Source organism: Psammomys obesus, unplaced genomic scaffold, assembly GCF_907164565.1.
Source record: "Psammomys obesus unplaced genomic scaffold, mPsaObe1.curated_primary_1811, whole genome shotgun sequence".
Lineage (NCBI taxonomy): Eukaryota > Metazoa > Chordata > Mammalia > Rodentia > Muridae > Psammomys > Psammomys obesus.
This window is the reverse complement of record NW_026585626.1, coordinates 6,222,871-6,248,864: the sequence shown is the minus strand read 5'-3', so window position 1 is coordinate 6,248,864 and position 25,994 is coordinate 6,222,871. Positions and strand designations below refer to the sequence as shown.

General features: G+C 51.9%; 1 protein-coding gene across 11 annotated transcripts in view; it reads right to left on the bottom strand.

The window, feature by feature from the left end:
- Positions 1-25,994, bottom strand: part of Trerf1 (transcriptional regulating factor 1) — a 208,574-nt gene that overhangs the window by 42,608 nt on the left and 139,972 nt on the right. For all 11 annotated transcript variants that reach the window (XM_055613271.1, XM_055613278.1, XM_055613248.1 and 8 more), the window contains 2 exons: positions 25,392-25,506; positions 669-2,396 (listed from right to left, as the gene is read on the bottom strand). In XM_055613271.1, coding sequence (XP_055469246.1) covers positions 669-2,126 — 1,458 coding nt within the window. In that variant the 5' untranslated portion in view covers positions 2,127-2,396; positions 25,392-25,506. The remainder of the gene's footprint in view (positions 1-668; positions 2,397-25,391; positions 25,507-25,994) is intronic.

Below are 25,994 nucleotides of genomic sequence, written 5' to 3'. Positions count from 1 at the left end.
AATCCGTGTCGAGGACAGAGATTCGATGGGGATGAGACAAGGATGCGGTGCCCTCACCTCTGTTATCGACACTGTGCATGTGCGTATCTGTACGTGTGCAGGCGCATGTGGCTACATATGCACACGTGGGCGTGGGAGTGGAGGCCAGAGGTTAGGTCAGCCTTGGCTGTTGTCGTCCAGGCACTGTCCACATCGATAATTTTATTTCTTACGTCTGTGCATATGTGTTGCCACAGCGTGTGTGGAGAGTGACAGGGAATTGTGGGGGTCAGGTCTCTCCTTTCTCCTGGGTCCCAGGGGTTAAAACTCAGGCCCTCGGGCTTGGCAGCAAGCTCCTTTCCCCACTGAGTTATCATGGCTGAAATGAGCCATCGACACTCCCCACCTGGAGGCCCTGACTCTAGGTCCTCATCATTACATGAACCATTCAGGACATACTACAATATTCTGGCCATCCTCTTAGGGAGATGACAAATCCCTGGGGCCAAGGGCCAAGATGCCACACAGATCTGGCATCCTGAGTGCCCGACACACTCGGTGCCTGGCACAGGTAGGTTAACCTTTGTGAAGGATGAAGGCTGGAGAGAGAACTGGGCACCGCAGAGATGCCTGCCTGGCTGAGTCTCTTGTGCGTGCCGCTACGGGGAGGAGCTTTGACTTGGAGATACCTGGGGCCACAGCGAGCTGGGAGACGGCTGCTGATGCTGAGGCCTCATGCTGTTGAGGTGGATGCCGCTGGGGGACAGGAGCGGCTGGTGAGGAAGGGTGCTGCTGACTCGGGTCATCTCTGAGCTGGCCGGGTCCACCACCCCCGTGTCAGGAGGCCCCATGTCCCCGTGGGAGCTCAGCACAGCCGGAGTCTGCCTGTCGCTAGAATACGTCTTCAGCTGACTGTCCTCACGCTGCTGGGGCGGGGGCAGGTGGCTCTGCTGGTAGAGGGGGTGGCCGTAGCTCTGCTGGGGCTCCTGATAGTAATACTGAGGCATGGAGCCCAGCTGGATCAGCTGGACAGCGTGTGCCTGCTCCGGGGCATACTGATGGGGATCCCTGTGGTAGGAAGCGGGCTGCAGGTGCATCGAGGGCTGCTGCTGCTGCTCTTGCAAGTGTTGCATCATGGGTTGGGGCTGATAATACTGAGGTATCTGCAGTGAAGCCTGCCGTTGCTGCAGTTGGAGCTGCTGCTGCTGCTGCTGCTGCTGCTGCTGCTGCGGAGGCTGGGAGGGGCGAATCTGCTGCTGCTGCTGCTGCTGCTGCTGCATCTCTTGCACGGAGATCCGCTGCAGCCCAGCTTGCTGCTGCTGGGGCGGCGGCTGTGGGTAATACTGGTGCTGCTGCAGAGGCTGCATAGGGCTGGGCAGCACCTGGGGGGCTGGCAGGGCCTGTCCTCCTGGCATTGACATCTGGGCCAGGGGCTGCTGGTAGTCATAGTACAGGTGCCCTTGGGGAGCGTGCTGCCCGACGGGGAGGGCCGGTTTGGGCAGCCCCCCTGTGAAGCCAGGGTGAGGCTGCTGGGGTACCTGCTGGTAACGGGAGGCTATGGCCGACGCCGAGGGCTCCACAGGCTTTTGAGAGAGCAGCTGACGGAGGGCACTGTCGGAGGCTCCGTCCATCACCGCAGACTGGGTGTGCAGCACCTGGGCCATGTTGTTGACCTGGATTCGCAAGTTTTGGTTGGCGAACACCTGGGTGAAAGAGTCCAGCTTGTGTAAAACGCCACTGGTGAGCTTCTGGGTCCGGATCTCGCTGGCCTGGGAATAGGTATACTGGTAGCCCTCACTGGGCTCCACCTGGCCCGGCGCCCCCCACATCATGTTCGAGTTGGCTAAGTTGCTCCGAAGCTGGACGTGGTTCCCAGGCCCTGCGTGGCTCCCCCACCCTCCCTGCCTGGAGGTGTCCATTTGGCCAAGGTTCTTGGAGCCGAGGGGCAAGCCCAGGCCATCCCGAGTATCTTGAGGGAAGTGAGGCGAGAGGGGCGAGGCCTGTGGGGCCTCCATGCCAGCCCCCGAGATGGTACTCCCGTAGCTGTGGTTCAGCCCGCCATGAACACCGAGGGGGGGCTGTTGGTAGAAGAGGTTCTCGCCACCGTGGGCCACATGGTTGGTCTTGTAGAGCTGCTGGTCCCCCATGGTGTCCGCCTTGGTTATGAACGTTCAGCCACAAGAGAGAGTGTGTGAAAAAAAATAGAAAATGAAGAGAATCCAAAAATCCTGAAGCCCTGAGAAGATGAGAGAAAGGGTCCGCCCTACTCCACGGCTGACATGTCTGTGAGGGTGGCCGGAGGCAGGGGCTCCCGCTGGCTTGAACCACGCATCTGCAGAGTCGCGTCGTCTACATCCTCACCCGGGCTGAGGTATGGAGCAGACGGCACCGGCACCGTGGTGCAAACGCCTTCACGCCTGAAAGACAGGATGCAAAGGACACAATTATTTCCCTGGAGGTTTCTGGACCAGTCGTTATCATTAATAGAGGGTCCAGTGCGATGGATCAGCAGCTTAAGGCACTCCCCGATGACCTCAGTTCAAATCCAGGTGACCTCAGTTCAAATCCAGGGACCCATGAGGTGGAAGGAGAGAACTGCCTTCCGTGGGAGTGCCGTGGGGTGCCTACCGCCATGCAGGGCGTGTAAGGTCAGAGGACGTCAGGTGTCCTGTTCCTGCAATCCCCACCCCATTCCTGGGTCTCTCAAAGAACCCTGTGCTAAGTTAGTGGCCAGCAAGCCCTAACGATGGCCCTCTCTACGCCACCCCCAGCCCCGGAAGTATAGCCACAGCTAGCCACGCCGAGCTTTTCAGACGGGTGCTGGGGATTTGAACTCAGGCCCTCGTGTTTGTGCAGCCCAAGGAGCCACCGTCCAAGCCCTCCCCGCTTCAATTCTGGTGCTTCAGCCATTTTCAAACTGGGCTGTGACTTTCCGGGGGCCCAGGAAGGCTTTGCCGTGCTCGCACTCCAGACATGAAAATGTCAACTCTCTCCTCCCACCACGTGGATTCTAGGGACGGAATTTGGATCATCAGGGTCCGCCACAAGCTCCTACACCTGCTGAAGCATTCCACTGGACCACTTTCTTGTTTCTAAATTTTATTTGATTTTTTGTTTTTTGAGACAGGGTTTTCTCTGTGTAGCCCTGGCTGTCCAAGAACTTACTCTGTAGACCAGGCTGGCCTCGAACTCACAGAGATCTACCTGCCTCTGCCTCCCAAGGGCTGGGATTAAAGATGTGCACCACCACTGCCTGTCTTCTAATTCTTTCCTTATTAAGTTCTATGGGGCTGGAGGGATAGCTCAGTGGTTAAGGAACATTTCCTGTTCTTGCAGAAGACCTGAGTTCAGTTACCCGCACCCAAGCCAGGACGTTCACAACCTCCTGTAACTCCGTCTCCAGGGGATCCGATGCCCTCCTCTGGCTTGTTATGCTACCTGTACACATGTACATGCGTATGCACTCGTGTACACACACACACACACACACACACACACACACACACACACACCCCAAATCTTTGCAAAAAAAAAAAAAATCCCAAAGGAAATCCTATGGCTCTACAAAGTTGTCTTTTGACCCTGACATCCATGACATGGCATGCACACCCATTCCCAAACAAACTCACACAATTATAAATACAGAGCATTTAAAAGGAGGTTCTGCTAGAGAGAACTAAATGCAAATTTTTGGGTGCCGGGTCACGATGTGGTTTTTGGTATAGAATTCAGAAGCGGGTCGAGTAACTCCGCTTTAACAAAAGGTGTACTTAGCGGAGTGGCTCAGCGATCACATATGACAAACGACCCTGGGGCGGGATTCCTGGCACCATACACACTAACCATCAGCGAGAGGCACTCACTTCAAAACGTGTGTGTGTGACTGCGTGAGCTCACGGGCATGACGTGTGTGCAGTACCTGCTGAGGCCAGACAGTGTTGGGTCCCCCGTGAGCCACCTGATGCGAGCGCTGGGACCTGAACCTACATCCCCGGGGACAGAAGTGCTCGTTAGCCACTGAAACATCTCTCCAGCTCTGAGGTTTTCTTTCTTCCTTTATTTTTTTAAAGATGAAATCCTGTGTTCCTCCTATCAAGCATGAATGATGGTTTTCTGTACTTACGTGTGAACAGATGGGAAAGAATGGCGCTGCTCTCACACTAGCAGCAAGTAATCTTCTTAGATCATTTTTAATTCTTTTTATTTTATTTTAATTATTTCTTTATATGTGCTTATGCACACGAGTCTGGGTGTTCATGGAGACCAAAAGGTGTCAGGTCCCTTGGAGCTGGGCTAACGGGAGCACGGGGTGCTGGGAACTGAGCTAGTTTTCTGGAAGAGCAGAAAGTGCCCTTAAGCAGTGAGCTGTCTGTCTGTGGTTTCCTATAGCCCAGGCTGGCCTCCAGCTTGCTGTGAGGATGACCTTCAGCTTCTGATCCTCTTCCCTCTACCTGCTAAGTGCTGGGGTTACAGGAACTTTATACAGTGTTGGGGATTAAAACCAGGGCCTGACGCAGGTGAGGAAAACCAACTGGGCTACAGTCCAGCCCAGTGAAAAGTTTATTTTTTAAAAGTCATTCAGCACCACTGTCCTGAGATACATTTTCAGTATAATTTTACCTTTCCTCTTTATTATTTATCTGTCTGTTGTACATTTGTGTCGTTTGATCAACTATATATTATCAATAATCATAACTCAAACCAGAAGAAAGTTTAACACAGCTTCATAATTTGAAAACTGAAAAACGCAGGTTTATATAAAGTTGTTAGAAGTAGGATGGGGACACAAACGAAAGAGGTTTTAACCTAAAAATATATTACATACAGAATTCCACGGGGAAGTGAAACACAAATAAAGTTTCAAGAAAGAACAGAGGACACTGTGTGCGTGTTTTAAATGAGTAATGGGCACGTCCTAAACGGCTAGGGTGTTTAGGTTCCGTGGGGTAAATTTAAAAGTGATGTCATGGTTTCACTTCAAAATATCAATATTTATAATATTCGGGAAATCACACTGGCAAACATGGTAAAATCTGCAGATGTAAACTTGAACGAGTGAGGGGGTAGAGAGTTTTACAAAACACTATATTAGGTGTGGTGACGCACGCCTGCCATCGCAGGGCTCAGAAGCAGGAGGATCAGGAGGTGTTGAAGGCTACACGAGGTCCTGTCTCAAAAATCAAAGAAAAGGGACTTTGTTCCAAACTTGTTTTAGGGACAGTTTTTAAGCAGAAACATCTGGAGTTGACCCCAAGCTTGAGGTGGCGTGGAAAGCGAGGGGCGGTCACTGAAGGCTTCTCAGCAGATGCACAAGGGGTGCTGGGAATGGGGGTGACATGCTCCAGCAGGAGGAGCCTTCTTGCTCAGGATATGGTCCACAGTACAGGGGAGCTGGTTAGCATACAGCCGGGGCTTCTTGCCCAGGCCCGCTGCAATGGTTAGTTTTAACTGTCAACCTGACACAACCCAGAGGCACCTGGCAAGAGAGTGTCAGTGAGGGATTGTCCACACTGGGTTGGCTGTGGGCCTGTCTATGCGGGACTCTCTTAACTGTTGTGGGGGGACCCAGCCCACTGTGGGCAGCAGCATTCCCCAGGCAAGGTCTTCAGAACAGCATGAGCTTGGAGAATGCAAGGACAAGCAAGCAAGCATGCATTCACTTCTTCCTGCTCTTGACTGTGAATGTGATGTGGCCAGCCGGCCACCTCAGGCTCCTGCCACTGTGACTTTTCTGTAGTGATGGACTGTGATCTGGAACTGTGAACTACAATGAGCACTTTTCAAAGTTGCTAAAAAAAATGCATACAATTTTTGTATTTTCTGCTTTCCCTACATGTATGTTTGAGCGCCATGCATGTGGTGCTTGTGAAGGCCAGAAGAAGGCATTGGATTCCTTGCGACTGGAGTTACAAACACATGATTGTGAGCGGCCATCTGGGTGCTGGGAATGAAGCCCAGTCCTCTAGAAGGGCAGCCAGTTTTCTTAACCACTGAGCCACCTCTCCAGGCCCCATGACTGGCCTATTGTCAGAGTATTCTATCCTAGCAGTAGAAATGAAACCAGGACACAGCCTGAATCAGAAACTTCGTTTCATCAAGAGATGTGGCTCTGACCAGGGACTGGTGTGCATGCCCAAGCACCGACCTAGCTGCACTCAGGTGAAAGCCTGAGCCCACATAGGAAGAGACAGGAGAACCACTCCCTGCAATGTTCTGCCCTTCAGAGCCTTGCATCCCAGCCTGAGGAGACACTTTCTCCCTCTAGCTTTCCCTCCCGGGCAGCCTCGCCTGCCCAGCTGGCCTGGGCTGAGCTCCTGGTCAGCTGTGTCGTCCGCCTCACCACTGCCAAGTTCAAGGCGACTCAACCCTATCTGTCACAGACTGTCCGATCTCTCAAGGATCCTTTCCGTGGAACCTGATGTGCTCTGTCCCACACCAGGACCTTGGCACATGCTCTCTCCCCCGTGTGAAGAGTTAGTCCACATGTGTGTGTTCCCACGGAGGGCAGAAGAGGTGCTGTATTGCCTAGAGCTGGAGTTACAGGCAGTTGTGAGCTGCTCAGTGTGGGTGCTGGGAACCAAAGTCAAGTTCTCTGGAAGAAGAGCAAGCCCCCCTCCCTTTTTTTTGGTGGTGGTTGTTTTTCGAGACAGGGTATCTCTGTGTAGCCCTGGCTGTCCTGAACTCACTTTGTAGACCAGGCTGGCCTCGAACTCAGAGATCTGCCCTCCTCTGTCTCCCGAGTGCTGGGATTATAGGCGTGTGCCACTGCACCCAGCCAGCAAGCACTCTTAATGGCTGGACCATTCCCCAGCCCTTAAGCTCCTTTCTTTCATTTTATCATAAAACTGTACTCCTTCATATTGCCTCCTCCTCCTCCTCCCTTAACTCCGTATCTCACCAGCTTCTCCCAGCAGCTTTTGTTGCTGCTGTTGTTTTTTGGAGACTCGGTCTCACGTAGCCAAGGATGGCCTTGAACTCCTTCTGTAGCCCATAGTGTTCTTGAGCTTCTGCTGCCACAGCAACTGGTTTATGCAGTGCTGGGGACTCGAACCCAGGACCTCACACATACAAGAAAAGCAGTCTACAATCTGAGCTGCATCCCCAGCCCCCGCTTAACACTTTCTTAAAAAAAAAAAAAAAAAAAAAAAAAAAAAAAGGTTTCTTTGGTGCTGAAAGATGTCTCGACAGTTAAGGGGGGCTTTAGCTCTTGCAAAAGGCCCACGATCCATTCTCAGCGCTCACGTTAGGCGGCCCACAATCAGCTCCAGCAGCATCAGATGCCTCTGGCTTCCCTGGACACTCTCATTCATCAGGCCCACACACTCACACACAGATGCACAAACATAATTAAAAACAAAAATTTAATTTATGGTATGTGCATTTGGTGTGTGTGCGGGGTGTGTGCTCGTGTGGAGACTGGAGGACAACTTTGTGGAGTTGTTTTTTTCTCCACTGTTGGGACTATTCAGGGGGTCATCAGTGTTGAACAGCAAGCCCTCCCCGCCCCCGCACCACCTGCCGGGACCCGGGCTCCGTTCACAGCATCCACATGGCGACTCACAACTGTCTGTAACTCCAGTTCCAGGGGAGCCGACATCCTCGTCTGGCCTGTCAGGGCACCGGGCACACAGACAGTGCACACGCATGCACGCAGGCAGACACCTGTGCCCATGCCACTCACCACAGACATCTGTGCATGGGATGAAAGCTAGATGGTGTCATGCCTGTTGCTGCGTGAAATTCTCCCAAAGCTTGGGGGAGAGAAGGGTGGCTCTGCATGCTGAGCTGGAGGAGCAGGAGCAGGCCTGTGGCTTCTTTATGAGCATGGACCCTCGGTGGACCTCTAGTGAGTTCCTAGTTCCCGGAACTCAGCATCACCTGTGCTCTTCCTACACACAGACCCAAAGCCCCAAAGCTCTGGGCAGGCCCTGGCAGTCTACATCGTTTTGTTGTTTTGAGACAAGGTATCAGGTAGCCCAGGCCGGTCTCAAACTCGCTGTATAGCCAAGGACCCTGAACTCCTTTTCTTCTGCCTCTACCTCCCAAGTGCTACCTTCCAGGATGGTTGTCCGTCTGTGTCCGACTGGGCCTTCCTGGTGTGTCTCACAGTCTTAGGGACAATACAGATGCAGAGACTGAGACCCGGACATGTGTGCCACCTCCCCTCCTGGACCGGAAGAGGGCCTGGTGCAGAGCTACCACGAATCATCTGCTCAGCTGAGACAGAACAATGACTCACATTACTTACTTTGCATACAATTTGTGTAGTTATCTGAATGTCTATTCACACACGGTTCAAAACTCAGAGGCTGAAAGCAACACACGGAGGAAGGAAAAGATCTCACATGAACGCTGGAACACAAAGTGAAAAACCATAGCAAGAATGCAGAGTGATTTTATGAAGAGGCCCCTCCTGTCGTCCCCTGTCGTCCCCAGCCGCCCTTCCTGGAGCAATCAGGCTTTCACACAACCTGAGGACAGCTACTCACAGTCCCACGGACCCAAACGGTGCCTGCCAGGCCTCAAGGGCAGCATCTTGCCAAGCCGCCATTTTACACGTATCGTTGAAAACCCAGAAACCATTTATCACACGGGCTTGTCAATCTGCAGAACTGCTGGGATAGTGAAGACGGAGGATATTATCTTATTCTTTTTCCTGTTTAATTGCTTTTAATGTTACTTCTGTATTGCTTTCGTTGCCTTATTATTTTTCTAATGAGGTAACAGCTTTGCCCATGGTGTCCACATCCTCTTGGGTAATTGGCACCAGAAGCGTTTTAAACACACGAGCGACACTGCTGTGTTCACATTTATTCTGTCAATTTCCTACTAGAAACAGGGCTCAGATGCTCTGGAATGAGTCAGACAAATAAATGGCCACCCAGAACTCGGCTCCACCTCCATACACCCTACAGGGGTATTCACCCATCTTTCCCGCCACGGACTCTGTGCCCGTTGCCCGGAGGCAACTTGTGTCCTCAAAATATATTCAGGGAACACTTGCAGGACAGAAACGCTGAGCCAGGCAAAGGACACCTACATGAGTCACTTCATCCCCAGGTTCTTGCCTCTGACGGGGCCCAAGAGGCAAATGCCATGTTTCCCGGAGGGGTCCAGGGTCCCAACACAGCAGATTGTCGGAGCGCTACACACTGCAGCAAGGTTCTGCAGAGGCCTTGCAGGAGCCTGCACACTTACACAGCAAAGGGCGGCTATCCAGTGCTGTTTTCTGGGTGCTGTGCTGCCTGTCAGAACTGTGCTGATGTATCATGCAAGTAGCTGCAGACTGCGTGGGCGTGAGCACGCTCCAACACAACCAACCAAGTCAAGGCCGGTGGCCTCACGAGGCTGATACTAATGCTGTGATTCCAAGACCATGGCCCAGTCGTGTGGTTCACGCCAGACAAGCACCTCACCAACTGAGAGACAGCCCTTGCCACCCTCACCCCAAACTCTCTTCTTACGCTTTTTCTTCAATTAAAAAAAGCCTCTGTATGGGGGCTGAAGAGATGGCTCAGCCAGTAAGAGTGCTTGGCTGTGCCGGAATGAGGACTTGAGTTCCGATCCCAGCACCCAAGTACAAAGCTGGGTGTGGCTAAGATATAAGACCCTGGGGAGGTGGGTGGAGGGGGTGGAGAAAGGCACCAGGTTCCATCAGAGACCCTGTCTCAGAGGAATAAGATGGAAGAGTGGTAGAACAGGATGTGTCGTGTTCTCTGGCTACATGCCTCACACACACACACACACACACACACACACACACACACACACACACACACACACCACATGCACACACACCACAGATACACACACCCTCCTTAGCTAACTGACTGCACAGGAACAGATGTGGCTGGACTAGACCCAAACCACAGTCTGGCCCATGTCTCTGGCATTTAAAGTCCCCCCTGACACCCCAGCTTGGGACACCAGGAGATGGGGGTACACTCTCCAAGGAGAACATCTGTCTCGGGGGCAGCCCTTGAACCAGAGAGACAGACAGGCATATGCGGGGAGGAAGTTGACTTTGGCTGGAGTCTCTGTAGAACTTGTTTGCTTACAGTTGAGAAGGGTAACACCCTGCTCCTGTCAGACCACCACAGCTTGTTTGAGGAAGAAAATCCAGGAGGCCTTTCCTTTTTCCTGCCAGGGCCATCCTCTAGAGACTGTATACATAGTTCCCCAGAGGCACTGGTTTATGCTCTAGGCAAATCTTCCTGCTGGCTTTCAAGGATGCTTAACTCAGGTCCCTCCGGGATTCTCTCTTTCTCTCTCTCCCCGTCTCTCCCTCCTTCCCTCCCTTCCCTCTCCTGACAGGAGGCAGTAGCTACGATGGATGGATGGGCTCCCCTTTTGAGCAATGGACGCCGCTGTCTGAAATGACTAAACGATTTCTGATTAGTCTCCTAACTCAGGCCAGAGGGTGTTTTACACTCCAGTAGCCCGATTACAGAGACACTCTGCCAATAATGGTGGCTAGTGTCGAAGTCTTCCCCTTCCTGGCCCTCATCCTCCCTGCCCAGGCTTTGAGGCCGACCCTCAGCCACTGGAGGATTTTCTAGTGGCTCAGAGGGACACTGACCTCTCTACCATCTAGCACAGTGACACCCCTGAGCCTCTGAAGCCCCAGGAATCAGCCGGGAGCCTGACCCTCCTCCTCTCAGGAACCTGCGAGGCAGACAGGCTCCCTGGGTGCTGCTTGTGAGCTCTTGCTGGGTGTGGTCCCCACGGTCAAGGCCATCTTTCCTCTAGTCTAGGGATGGCTCCTTGCTAGGGGTGTTGACATTTGCTAACTGTAGTGAGGCATTCCTGTAATCCTGGGAAGCAGAGGCAAGGGGACCAAGAGTTTGAGGCCCTCCTTGGCTAAACACTGGGTTTCATGCAGGCATGGAGGATGTGAGCTTCCTTTTCAGAAACCTCAAGCCAATGGGCTAGAGAGATGCTCAGTGGGAAGGGAAAGGGCTTACCGTACAAGCAGGAGAGCCTGACTTTGAATCCCTAGCACCCAACAGAAGCCCACTATGGTGGCAGGAGACAGTAATCCCAATGCTGAGCTGGGGTACGGTACAGAGAGCGGAGTAGTAGCCCTGGGGCTGGCTCACAAGCCAGTCTAGTAGAAACACCGAGATCCAGGGTCAGTGGGAGACAATGTGTCAAAAATATGCATGGAGAGACAGAGGTAGACACCAAGGACAAAGCCTGGAGGCTTGACTCAGTCACACAGGTGCGCCTTCCTCGCAGTGGGGCGGGGCCTGCAAACAGCAGCTGAGCTCTGGAGGAGCCTCACCCCCGCTGTGACAAGCTCTTGTAGGCTGTGTGTGTGTGTGTGGGGGGGGGCACAAAGCTGCTCTGGGAGGGGGGGCACAAGGCATGAAGAGGTGAAGGAATGAATTAGGTGGGAACAGGGCCAAGTCATGGGCCCTGTGGAAGACCGAGACAAGAGGACCGTATTCTAAACGTGTTCCAAATCATGGTGTGTCATGAGGAAGACTGCATGTTGCAGTTTACAGCTCGAATGGGAAGTGTCCTCCATGGGTTCATGTGTTCGTACCCTAGGTGCCCAGCTAGGGGTACTGTTTCAGGAAAGAACTGGGCCTTTTGGGCAGAAGACCTAGCTGGCAGAGCTCCACGACCCAATATACCTTCCTCATCATGATGGATGGTATCCTCCCCCTGCAAACCCTGAGTCAGAAACTGAGCAAAAACTGAGAAAAGTGATGGCCACAACAGTCTTTCTAAGGTTCCTGTACTGCAGAATGAAGCTGACCCAGGACCCCAACACAGTGAGTTCTGCAAGTGGACAGCAGGAGGTGTCACGAAGGTGGTTGTCCGGGTCTGTGGGGGAAGGGCCTCAAGGGTGTAGAGGGCCTTTCTTGCCCTTTCTGGACTCTAACTACCTCTCTCTCCGGTCATCCTTCCTATCATTCCTGAGACACGCCCTTGAGTCTGTCTGGACTTGCTCAAGACAGCCATCCATACTGTCGGTCACTGGTCCCCATTATCTTACTGTCCAAGAGTCTGGTCAAACAGTCTGCTGCTAGGAGACCAGAGGCTGAAGCGACAGGCCCACCGGGGTCCCTCTATATGATCTGGTAGGGCAGGCCGGGGAGAAAGAGCTGAACCCTCACTGGGTGCATGGCGGGCCCAGGCAAGCAACCGCTAGTGTGAAAACAGTGGCCATTCTATCTTTCAATATGAGATTTTAAGTTCCCCAGGAGCACCGAGATGCTTCTTCCTCCCTTCCCCATGGTGCCGCAAGTGGGTTCGGCTCAAAGCTGACTCACTCACTGTTTATGGAACACAGTGACCAAGTTTGTCCAACATAACCCTTTGTGCGTGGTTAAAGATAAGGAAGCAAAGAACCAAACATACTGTCAGGGAGCAGCTGTCCAGAGTTTAGCTGAGGATGGCTGTGGGAAAGCCCCTGGCATCCTGGGAATAGCCAGCACCTTTTGAGGGCCAGTTTCGGGGGAAATGAGGGTGGGGGGAGTCAGAAGGGGTGGTCGGAAGTCAGAAGAGGAGGGAGGAGTGAGGCCAGTCAGAGGAGGGGGTAGGTCAGAAGAGGAGGGAGGGGGCAGCCAGGAGAGGAGGGAGGGGGCAGTCAGAACAACAAGAGAATCACTAGTATGTCCACTGGAGCCATTGGAAAGTGGTGACACAAAGGGTATCTCATCTGTCCTGGACGCACACCCCTTGCCTGGCACAATGTTAAGGCCCTCCAAGTAACACCGAGGTGGTTAACCACTTCGCCAACCCTGATGGCACCCCAAGATTACTACCATTCTCAGACACAACCTCTCAGGCACCTCGGCAAGTCCCCTCATCTACAAGCAGGAGAGGGTGTGGAAGGACAGCTTCTGTGACGGCTTTTTAAGAAGTAGTTTTGTTTGCTCTCAGGAGGGTCTCCTGTAGCCCTGGCTGGCCTCTGTGAGTGGCTGTCACGGCTGTGGGAAGCGATTGCTCTGTTTGTCGGGTACCAGCAAGGCGTGGAGAAAGCCGGTTGCCCCTCAGTTGCGGAGAGGCTGGTAATGACCATGTGCCCAGCTCTCCCATGCTATGGAAAAGCTAGCTGTCTGTGAACAGTGCCACAGTGCCAGAGATTTTTTTTTGTGCTACAGCTGAGGGAGATGATGGAGGGGTAGAGAGTGAACCTGCCAGGGCTTGGTAGTGAAACGGGGCAAGGGATATCTCAGTTTCATTTCGACACCTATGATGGGCTCCATCTCGGAGGAAGCGAGGAAGGAACCATAAGGCCCAGAGAATTTGTGTGCCCCTTGACGACAGGGTCAAATGAAGGCAGGGCTCGAGAAGAAATGGCTAAGCTGCTGCCGTCAGGCAGCTGAGCTCAATCTTGGGACATACATGGGGGAAGGAGAATCAACTCCTGAAGAGTGGCCTCTGACTCCCATCCCCCACCACACATAAATTAATTTAGAAGAACATCCCAGAGAACAAGACTGGGCCTCGCACACCTTTCCACAGCACTAAGCATACTGGTCTAAACCGACTTCACTGCCTTCTCCCTCAGACTGGTGTCTCATCCGGGCTGTTCTTTAACGGTGAGCAGCACACCTGCACGCACCGTGACAGAGATGAGGGGAGGGGCTTGCTTCCACATCTGGCAGATGGCAGCCCCTCGGGGCACAGCGGAAATGCACTTCCACTCCTGCTCTGAACGACCACTCACCCCCCAATGGCTTGTCCGCCACAGGACAGGCTCCCGGGGCCCACCAGACCCTTCCCCAGTCACCACACACCATGTTCATGCCTGTGCACGGGCCGCCTCCCAACCCGCCCTGGGATACGGTTTGTGGCGGTGTATTGACAACATACCTGTCAGCTGTCAGCTCAACACGTCTAAACATTATGTTCTGTTACCCAGAACGTCACGTGAAAAAATGAAAACAGTGGCGATACGGGGCTGGAGAGATGGCTCAGCACTTAGGAGCATGCCCTGTACTTCTAGCCTCTTTGGGCAGCTCGGTCACACGCACAGACTCATCCTCAAGAGGCTCACATGTACAGAATAATAACCCCTCCCCTTTTCAGAGTGGCAAACCTGCTCTTAGCAGTGGGGAGAGGGCGAAATAACGGGTTGTAGAGGCGAAACACAATTAATTTTCTGTCTCCACCCCTTTTCCCTTAAAAGATTTTGAACGGAAAAATAAAAGGCTCACTGCTGCTTCTTCTGTGGTCCCAGGGGACAGAGCTTCAAGCGGGGACCTGGAGCGGCCTGAAGCAGTAACCACGGGGTTTACCTGCTGCCAGCGGACCTCAGGGAAGACAAGCCTTCTTTGGGCACAGCTACACAGACTCTCCGCAGAATCTCTAAGAAGGACAGTGAGAACCTCACTGCACAAAGCATGGGCACACATTATTTTACTTGTCGCCACTAAAACCCTGACAGTCAGAATTACTTCAGAGATGAGAGATGAGCACAGAGATGAGCTTCCAGTTGTCCTTCTTTGTGTGGAGACAGAACCTCTAGTAAGGCAAGCTGGCCTCCCACTGGAGCTCTAGTCAAGGGTGACCTTGAACTCCTGACCCTCTCACAAGTGGGTCTGAATTCTTCCTGCACGGCCCTATCACACTACATCAAGTGCTGGGGTTCCAAGTGTGCGCCACCACATCTGGTTTTAAACTGCTGGCAGCGAAGCCCAGGGCTTTGTATACAGTAAGGAACTGAGCTACAACCCTAGCCAGGACGTGATCTTCTTAAGGTCACACCCTGCGTGTCAAACAGCCAGCCCCCTCCAAGGCTGCTGTCAAGGGATGAGGCTTCCACAATTACTCTGCACGGGGACTGCTTGTTCCCCGCCGATCTGACTAGCTTGAGGCTACTTCTGTCTTGCTGGATCCTTGCAGTTCTTAACTCTGACCTCTGAAGAATCACCAGGAGCTGGTTTCCACTGAACTACAGAAGTGTTTCGGGGATCTGGCCATCAGAGGGGTTAGCAGGGCCACTGGGCTTCTGGAGTTTTTCAGGGGGCTTTGAGCTACCGGTGGGTGACGTGAACTCAAATCTGGCCAGTGCTCTGAACTGCTGAGCTGTCGCTCTCAGTTCTGATCTCTGCAGAGACGAATAGTAATGGCTGCCCTTCCAATGCAACCATGGACCACGCCCGGCTTCCCTGAGAATGGGTGCAGTGTGGGATGGGTCGAGGCTTCTGATGTTTAGCTTTAGCATGGAGACAGTTCAGAGCAGGCCCAGTGACTCAGCCTTGACTGTGTGGGTTTGGTTATTTGTTTCCTGGGCAACCTTCAACCTTCCCTGTTTCAATCAGCAGAATGAAGTAGACTTAAGAGGAGAGGGAGGAGCCTCAGCAGCCTGGGGCCTCTTACTGTAAGGCCCAATGGCCCTGCTTACCCCTCTGCCTTCAGGCACCAAGGCACCAGGGTGCTTCCAGAGTGAGGATCCAAAACACCCCGGGAAGAAGGCTCAGTTACTCCCACAAGGACGAGAACTCACCAAGGAGTGCAAAGCTCACACCACTACTTGGCTTTGCGGCAGCTTCCTGGGGTTCGTGCTGGCACATGCATGCGTGTGTGTGCTCGTGTGTAGGGTGGCTCTGAACATGGCTATGGGCCAGGCCAGATTCTCTAACCTGGTATACAGTTGGAACAAAAGTGTGTAGAACCCAGACCAGAGGCTGTTGAGGCCACACCCATCTGCAGCCTCCTCTCTCAGGCCGGCTCATAGCTGAGTCTGTGCGCAGGCCTCAGGCCACCAGACTCCAGGCTTTCAGGGGGCTGCAGTGACACACTCACACGAGGTAGCCAAATGGGTCCCTCTCCCCCACTTCCTTATAGCCTCAAGGTCACAGACGCTTCCTGTGAAAAGACAGGGCTCCTCCACCTTCCCCTACTACCCCGGACACCAAAACAGCCTGACTACAAGCTTTCAAAATGGGACTCTGCTCTCTGGGCAGTTCAAGGCCCCAGGAAAAGAAAAAATCATGGTGCCATTGCTACCTGACACATAGCCATCGCTGTAATTCTAGGACACCGAAGCAGGAGAATTTCATATTCAAAGCCAGTATGGACTACATAGGAAGACCCTATTTAAAAAAAAAAAAAAAAAAGGCAGTGGTTAAATGCACACTAGCTGCTCTTCCAGAGGTCCAGGGTCCAATTCCAAGCATCCTCATGGCAGCTTACAACCAACCACAGTGCCAACGGATCTGATGTGGTGCAGAAACATGCATGCAGACAAAGCACTCATACACATACAATTATGTTTTTTTTAATTTAAAACACTAAAAAAATATAATTATATGTATTAATGAAAGTCTAAGAGGGTGCACGCAGGCACCAGGAGTCCTCTCAGGCACCCCAGGGCCAGAGAAGCTAAGACTCCTGCCATTTTCTGTGTTGAGAAGCCCACACTCTCAGGAAGCCGGCGCATGGCCGTCACTGCCTAATTTTGGGTTGCAAGCTTTCCTCCCACTGGATGACATTCTCCCTGAGGGACTAGCGGCACACTGTCCAGCGGGGCCGTCCCAGGAAGGCAGACCTGCAGTGGCCTCAGTTCCCACGGGTGTCGCCTGGTCTGATGGACCTTCCCTGGTGGCAGGGAAGATCCTACCCACCGCCTCAGACCCCAGACCAGCCTCCCAGACTTTCAGAACCAAAAACATGAAGTCAGCTCCCCAAGAACAGCCTGAGGGACAGGCCCACCCGTGATTTCTCAGGATGCACACTCATTCCACCCCGAGGCATGGGAGGCCCAAGGAGGAAGTCCAGAGGTTCACACACCACACACGGATCCATGAACAGAAGTCACCCGCTCTCAACCCACGGGTCTCCACGGAGCCCAGATGACACATGCCACGAGCATCCTCCAAGAACACAGACAACAGGGCACCGTGGAGGGGAGAGAACACAACTCCCATCTGTCTCTGTGTCATCACTGAGCATGTCTTGCTGCCTCTGACTAGCTCCCATGTGGCCATCCTTTCCCCTCCACTCTTGGTCTTCTGGACTCAAACCAAATCTCCCCCACGTCGTCGGCTGGATTCTGGGCTCGCAGATTATCTCCTTGTCACCGGAAATTTAAACAGTCTCAGACAGGGCTCTTTTTTTTTAAAGCCTACTTCCCTTGCCCTGCTCCCCACCCCCACCAAGTTGCTGAAGATTCAGGAAATGCAAACCCCACATAAAGATAAGCTGGACCAAACAGAAAAAGACCAGCTCTATGACCTTGTTGGGCAAGTGACTTCCTGTCCTGCACCCCAGGCTTTGCTTCTGCAGTGTGTAGGACCATGAGCTTCAAGAGGGAACTCAGTGTGAGGAGTTTCCCCAGAGCTCCAAAGGACACCCCAAAATCCTGGACCAGGGATTGAAAGAGCAGGTCGTCCTCCACACTAGTACCTTAGGTGATCCCTAAAAATTAGCCTATTGGGGAGGAAAGAGGGGAAAGGCTGGAGAGATGGCTCAGCAGCTAAAAGCTCTTGGCTGCTCTTGGCGACAACCTGGGTTAGATTCCCAGCACCCACGTGGTGGTTCACAAGGGCTTTAACTCCAGTCCAGGGGCTCTAACACCCTCTTCTGGCCTCCTTGGGCACTGCACCAGCCCTGGGGAGTGGAGACCCCAGCACTCCTGGAGCTCAGCAGCCAGCCAGTCTAGTCTAAGCTGTGAGTTCCAGGCCAACGGGAGGCCGTGTCAAAAGACAAGGCTCAGCCGTCCTCAGGCTTCCACACACACAAGCACACGTGATCGTGCATGTACACACACACACACACACACACACACATAAACATATTTTTTTTAAAAATACATAGCTAGTCATAGTGGCTGCTGCCTGCCACTCAGGAGGCTGAGCTGAGAGGGTCGTCATGAGCTTGAGGCCAGTTCTGGCTACAGACTGTGAGAGACCCTGCCTCAAAAACCCACATATCAACAAGCAAATGCAGAAATACATAAATAACAGAACGGTGCTTGCAGATAACCAGGACAAGTCAGGTACTCAAGGTAGTTTTAGAAGAGAGACCAGTCTCTCAGCGGTGAGCAGCTGATGGCCGCTCTCCAGCGCAGCACTTAACGCTCAGATGGGAACACATTTCTGTCAGCTCTGACAGCAGAGGCGCCCTTGGCCTGGGGCACCTCCTGGCTCCGTACCCAGTAACCCTGGCACCCCAGGCTCCTTAGACAGCCCTGGACATGATGCACCCTGCTTCCTGGTTCTGGAATTAGCTCCATGGGTGTATCCAGGACAAGCCCCTGCTTCAGTCAGGGCTCGGCTGCCCCGTGGGAATCACCAGTGGGAAATATTTAATCTTCCCACTGAGCCCGACATGGGCAAGGCCAGTTGGACGTAAGGCTGAATCCTGCCTTATAGCCCTGAGTAAGTAGAAGCAAGGAGGGGCAGGAAGGATGACTCAGAGAGGTTGTTAATAGACTCTGAGGTTTACTGGTGTGGTTGGGCCTCTATCCCCAGGCGTATGGGCTGGCCATTCATTTGATTGAGAATGTCAGGACACCATCTCCTAACTGTACTGGAAGAGAAAAATCCTTCCTAATCCCACCCACCTCCAGGCCCAGCTTGCTAGCAACTTCTTCCCTCCAAACAACTAAGCAACATGAGATGGTTCAAATCGATTTTGGTCCTTACAGTCTCAGGTTTTAGAGAAAGGTGCTAACTCCTGAGCCTGATGAGCCAGGTGCTGGGAGACACCTAAGACAAAAGACATTCAAGATGGTGGTGTTCCTGAGTGGCCGGACACATTGGGGACACACAGGTAAGCACTAAGGGCTTACCTCTCAGGGCTCTGGCTATGCTAAAAGCTGGGGGCCCTTCAGCAGGGGCCATGGAGGCCATCTGTGGGTATGGAGGCAGCTGGCCGGGTCTCACTGGTCTCTAAGCCCATACCCTACCATTACCACAACTGAACGCACCAACCTCCCTCTGCTGCCACCTCACCTGCCTGCGCCAGTGGCTCACTGCAAGTCTCCCTCTTCCAGGAGGTCCTCCCTGACCACTCAGGGGCCCAGCACTCTCTTCCTTCCGCTCCTCTCTGAGTGCCCTGGTCTTATGAAGATACTCATCCTCTATGTACTCTGGGCTTATGAGTCTTTTTCTTTCACTGAGTGAGTGTTAGGGAACTTTTACGTTTATAGCAACTTTATGCCTATTTTGATACCACACGCCCACCGCAAAGAGCCCAGAGCCACTACAAACAGCAGATGCTGAGACAGATGTGGCTACCTGATGGATCAGAAAGTGACTGATCGAAGATAAGCCTGGGACCTTACAAAACCACCCCGCAGAAGGTGAAGAAAGGCTGTAGGATAGAGGCGGGGCAGCTAGATGGCCTGGTGGGTAAAGGTATTCGCCACGCAAACCTGGAAACCTGAGTTCGACTCCCCGGAGCCCATATTAACGGTGGCACAGATCCCAACAGCTGTCCTCCCCCCTCTATGTTCTTGCTACGGCACATACGTCGACCCACACTGTCATCACTCGTGCATAGGCGGGCACACACATAGAATAGAGGTGAATGGCCATAGGAGATCCTGCTCCCCTGGCTCAAGAACCATGGTTACAGGCAGCCATGCCACCCCTAACCCAGGGCTCCATAAGGGAACAGTCGATAGTGAGGAGCTCCAGCACCCACTGTGGCACAACACAGAACAGCTCGGAGGGAAAGCAGCATGGGGAGTGCGTGTGGAGGCCAGGGATATCTCGGGCTCATTTCTAGAACCCAAGGCTGATACCTGCTGCAACCAATGGGTAGGGTGTGTTGTGCCTTCCCTCTGATAACGTTCTTTTATTTACTTTTCTGAGATGAGAGGTCACTCTGTAGGCCAGCCTGGACTACAGGACTACAGCCTGTAGTCTGGGCTGCCCTCAAATTCATAGTGCTCCTCCTGTGTCAGATTCTGAAGGGCTGGGATTATATGTGTGAACCATCATTCCAGCTACTTATTATTGAAATGGGGTCTCTCTATGTTGCAGAGACTGGCCTTGAGTTTCTAATCCGAAACGATATTCCTGCTTCTGCCACCAAATACAAGAGTATGGTCATGCCCAGCTCCTTCATCTGTCTGTCTGTCCGTCTGGCCATCCGTCCATCCATCCATCCATCTATCTATCATCTGTTTGTCATCTGCCTATCTTTACTGTTCCAATTCGGAGACTGTAGTCATCCGTGAGGCTGGGACTCTTCACACTACATTCCCACCTCCATCTTCATCCCATTTCATGAGGCAACTCTGTCCACTTCAAAGCACTCACGACAAAATTGTCTGATCTCATGGCACTGTGATAAGAAGCACTTAGCTCCTTCTCCCGCTTCACAGCCATCCCACATCCAATCCAGGTGTTCCACAGCTGTCTTCACCCAACCTGGGTACCTTGGGTACTCTTCTTGTTAACGCTCACTGCCAACCTGACAAAGCCTAGAGTCCCCTGAGGAGAAAACCTCTAGCCAAGAACCGCCTAGATCAGACTGGCCTGTAATCATGCCTGTGGGCAATTATCTTGACCGTTAATTGACGTAGGAGGGTCAGCCCACTGTGAGAGGCGCCATTCCCTGGGCTGTGTAAGGATGCTGGCTAGGCATGGGTGTCTGAGTGAGCCAGCAAGCAGCGTTCCAGCTTCAAGTTCTCGCCTTGGCTTTCCTTAATGATGGACTATAACCTGTAAGCTCAAATAAACAGGTTTATCCCTAAACTACCTTTGTCAGAGAGTTTTGTCAAGTGCTTACAATGACATCCAAGCCCCAGGTACAGTCCTGGCACAGCTCTTGTCCACTGTCTTTAGGGAACAAGGTGGCAAAGCTGGGGAAAAAATGTTGCAGCTGGGCCACACATAGCTCCTACTCTTGCCTCATAGCCATCCCACATCCAAACCAAGTGTTCCACAGCTGTCCTCCACCCAACCTGTATCCTCCACAGCTGGCCTCCACAAAAGGATTACCAGTGGGAAACAGAAAGAGCCATAGCAGAAAGGGCAGGGTAGTGGAGAAGAAGCCACATGGGAAAGGGACAAAGTGAGGAGAGCAAGTTCGGGTCCGGAGGAGAAGCGCTGAACAGATTTTGGGGTCCAGACACCCTCGACAGGATGGGAACAAAGGAGGAAGGCTTGCTGGTGACCACTGAAGAAGGAGATCATCAAATACACAGCAGCCATTTCCTGTCTCGTGTGAGATAAACAATAGGCTCAAACAAAGCTCACAAAGCCATCCAGTGCTCAAAGCATCCAGACACAAACTGATATTCTAGGGAACATCACCGTCCAAATTAGTCATTACGTCTTGGGGACACAGAAGGCAGGAAGCGAGGGACTGGAGTGAGACGTAATCCTTGCTAGTCCTCTTGTGGCGGGTGGGTGAGCGGGGCTTTCTTACAGGTGGGGACAGCAAATATCCTGCTGGCCTGCCCCACGTGGCTTCTGAGACAAGATCACTTAATTCAGGGTGGCAGGGCTTTGCTCAGCATTTCTAATTGGTGTAACAAGGGGTGCATGCCACCGGACCTCCAAGAGGTCAACTCCACGCTACTGCGTGCTAAGACCCTCTCACAAACAACTTCTGAGGCTCAACTTCCCTGGGAACAGTGGGCGAAGGGACCTTGGTGCGGTGATTTCAACACAAAAGAGCCACCTTTCAAAACAAAGCAAGAAAAGACACTTCCCGCTCTGCGTCCTTAACCTCGGCTGCTAAACTGTCCGGTTTAGAATCACCATGGAAACAAGCCTCTGGGCGTGTCAGCAGACAGATTACAAAGATCAGGCTAATTGAGCTGGGGAAAAAAAAAGTGCAAATGTGGGCGGCACAACACCCCGGGCTGGAGTCCTGGTCAGCTAGGTGCCATCATTCATCCTCCTGTTTCCTGATTTCCAGTCACCTTGACCACTTGCTTCAAGCTCACGGACCATGACTTCCATCATGATGGATTATACTTTGAAATCGTGAGCCGAAATAAGCTCTTCCAGCCTGAGGTTGCTTCTGTGGGGTATCTTGTTACAACAAGAAAAGTAATTGATAACACATACCAACAACGAAAAAAAAATTAAACCTTTAAACACATACACAAAATCCCAAAAGTTGTCGCCTACAAACCTCACAAAAGGATGATGTGAATGGATATATATATTCAGGGAGATGAGAAATGATTCCAGATTCGAGAAAGAATAATCCCAAAGTCCAACAAAAAAAGGTGAATAGACATGAGAGAAAAATCTATATCAAAGCTATAAGACAAGGGTGTCTAATTTTAGGGAGAAAATAGGGTCAAGAAAAACACAAGAAAATTATAGTGTGTAAGCTGGGAGAGGTAACGATTAACAGTAAATCAGTTTGTGGTTCTGTATTGTTTGGGAGGAGGGGGAAACACTGGTTAATTTTAGACTTTAATATAGCTGTTAAAATATCCGGGGCAACCGCTGAGAACAGGCACAGAACACACAGATTCTAATTAAGATAGAACCTGGAGCAAAGGAGGAAAGCCCTGCAGAGTAAAAAACAGACAAGTTACAAACACATTCACAGGAGACAGGGGGCCCCAATCCGTCGTTAAGCTATGCAGCAAATCTTTTTTCTAATGGTTGTTTGAGTCAGACTCTCAACCAGCAGCTCCGGCAGGCCTTGAGCTCAGAATCCTCCTGCCTCAGCTTCTTGAGCGCTGGGGTTGACAGCTAATCTACCTGGCTAGATAGATAAACAAATAACCAAAGAGACAAGAAAACTACCACAGAGCCATGTTCCAGGCTCACCTTCCTCTCAGTGAGTAACAGATGAGCCATACAGAATCCGGAAAGGATGCCATCCAGATGATCTGAGCTGCACCAACAAAGGTCTGGTGGTGCAGGCCTTTAGTCCCGGCACTCGGGGAGGCAGAGGATGAAGTATTTCTGAGGCCAGCCTGGTCTACATGGTGAGTTCTAGGTTACACAGGGAGACCCTGTCTCAAACACAAGCAAGCAAACAAAACCAAAGTCACAAGTCATGTAGACAAAACTAAATGCAGTAATAAAAGAACACATTATTTTATGGACTGTGACTTGTGTTTGTTGCTTTGTGGGTTCTTCTTTTTCCACTCTTTAGCCTCCCCGGTTTCACCCCCTCTCACTAGATAGGAGAGAAAAAAGGATAGAAGGTAACGGAAAGGGATCCCTGAACACAGTCAGGGGTTGGAAAGGGGGGACATCATCGTTAGGCCACTTCCTGTTGATTAGGGGCGTCGAGCTCCTTGGGGCAAGTCTGATCTTCACCAGTTTCTTGTTTCTTCTTTGCACCCAACTACGTAACAAACCTCAACCAACAACCAGCAACAACCAACCAACAACCCACCTGTCAGGGCCCTAGCATTTATACACCCCCAAAAAGTCCCCATGATTCCAAACATCGCGCAATCGCAGAAACTTTCTGCAGCTGGCAAAACCAGAGCCAGCTAGAGCATGAGCTAAGTCACTGTCAGCTGCTGTGAAGCAGAACCGGATCCCCACGCCCTCGACCCAAACAAAAACATATTCTTATAATATTTTTGTTGTGTGTTTTTTTTTTTAAAAAAAACGAATTCTAAAATTATCTCTACAACGAGCTTATAGAGTATTTAAGAAAAATTGAAGAGTGTTGAAGAGAGGGTTTTCTGTAACCCGTGTTTTTCACCCACAAGAGATATAGTATAAAGAATTCTACAGAAAAAAAAAAGAATAAAAAAAATTAAAAAAAAAAGAATTCTACAAGAATAGTTTGATACTCATTGCAAACTCTCTCAGGAAGTCTAAAACCAATCTACAGAGGCAACTAACCTAGGTCTGTCTATCTGTCTATGTGTGTGTCTTTCTCCCCACCCCTCTTTTTCCTCCTCTTCCTCCTTCTTAGTCTTTTCTTTGAGAAAGGCTCTCTATTATCCACGGCTGGCCTGGACACCGCCTGCCTCAGCGAATGAAGAATGAAAGACTCCTGAAGGATGGTAAATGCAAGCGGAAGAAGCAAGGGACAAGGCAGACCCTAGAACTAATGAAGTCCTTTCCAACTCAGACAGGACAAAGGGGCAAGGTGAGTGAGTGACACCAGTGTCTAGGAATGATTTATGCCCAAAAGAGGGGGTAGTGTCATGGCATACTTCCCCAAATCCAAAGACAGAGGAGAGTCTGGAAGAGGAGGCTGAGGGTCCAGGCGGCAGGGAAGGATCAGAAATTACAGAGAAAAGTCATTCCCGGAGCTAAGAAGAATTTCCTACCAAGTGTCTGTGGCAGTCAGTCTTGACAAAACCTAGAATCACTAATCACAGACTTCTGGGTCTCTGAGTATATCCGGGAAGTTTCAGGCAAGGAGTGGTGACCCACACTGAATGTGGGTGACAGGATCCCATGTCCCGGGGTCTCAGTAAGTGGACAGAGGAGCGTGGGCTGAACACCAGCACTCAGCGCCCTCTGCTTCCTGGCTTCAGACACTGTAAGCCCTTCGGCCTCACGCTCTGGCTGCCACATCTTTGTCTCCGTGATGGTCTGGACCCCTCACAGACTGCAAAGCCAAAGTGAACCCTTCCCTCCGTAAGTCGGTTCCGTCAGGCCTTGCGTCACCACAACAGGAGAGCAACTAATGTTCTCACCAACGCCATTTCCAATCTAAGATATCCTTTGACCTGTGAGGAACACAGGTCTTTCTAGCATTAACAGGAGTCGTGGACTCCTAGACAGACTAATCGTTGCTGAGGGGACAGCAATTCCAGCCAGAGACTTTTTTTTAAAGGTTTGCTTATTGTCATCTCTCCAGCTCCACATCTCAGAGGTCCACTCATTCCAAAGCCCCTAAAAGACCCAAGCACAGCCCCAGGCTCAGGAGCTCTGAGTCCTTTCTGCCCCTATTTGGCCTTTCAGTCACCAAAATGAGCACAACTTGCCTCGTTAGGCCAACACACTCCCCATGTATGTGTGCGTGTGACTGCCTGGGCACGTGCGCATAGAATGTACACGAAGGGCAGAAGTCAACCTTGGGTGTCCCTCATCAGGTGTCTTCCATCTTTTGTCTCTCACTGGGCTGGAACATCCCCCCAGGATGTTAAGCTTGGTCCTGAGCGAGGTCCAGGAATCCGCCTGCCTCCAAGGCCCACCTTTCTGTCCCTGGGACTATGGGAGCTTGTCAGAGTACCTGGCTGTTCCAACAAGCCATCTCTCCAGTCCCAACACACATATTTTTTTGTTTGTTAGTTTGTTTTTGAGCCATACTCTTACTGTGCGTAGCTTTGGCTGGCCTGGAACTCGCTATGTAGATCAGGCTAGCCTTGAACTCATAGTACGCTGTCTGCCTCCCAAGTGTTGGGATTAAACTCCTTGGCTGTGCACGAGTCTTTTAAGTCTACCCTTCCCCCAGCACCTCCTGTTCTTCCAGCGCATCACGAGGGCCCAAAACAGCATATACAAATCGTTTAAACGAAGCATCTTCTTCGAACAAGCAAGCAAGCTCACCTTGACCTTGGTAGCGGGTGGCTGCGTCGGGGGCCTGGCTCTGGGGGCTTCTCCTGCGGCTGGCCAGTCATGCTGCTCTCATGCTGCTGAGCAGGTGGGGAGAAGAGACCTGGGTCTGAGGGAAAAGGAGAAGGGAGGGTCACTTTCTCATCACTTAATCCTAGGTCGCCATTGCCTGGTGGAGCCCACTGTTCCTAAGCACAGAGTTCCTGAAACTTCGTTCGTCTCTCTCATGCGCCAGAGAAGGCAGTGAGCAGGCGAACACCCGACAGGCCTTCTAAGCTGGCTGTTGTGTCCGGAAGGACCCCGAGGGAGACGGTTAAGATGACTTAGACCACGTCCCCAAAACAGTGAGAAAGATTTAAAAGGGAAGCCAGGCGTGGTCGCATGCGCCTGTAATCCCAGCACTCTGGGAGGCAGAGGCAAGTGGATCATTGTGAGTTTGAGGCCAGCCTGGTCTACAAAACCAGGGAAGAGTCCAGGATGACCAGGGCTACAGAAAAAAAGAAAAAGAAAAAGAAAGAGAAAGAGAAAGAGAAAGAGAAAGAGAAAGAGAAAGAGAAGAGAAGAGAAGAGAAGAGAAGAGAAGAGAAGAGAAGAGAA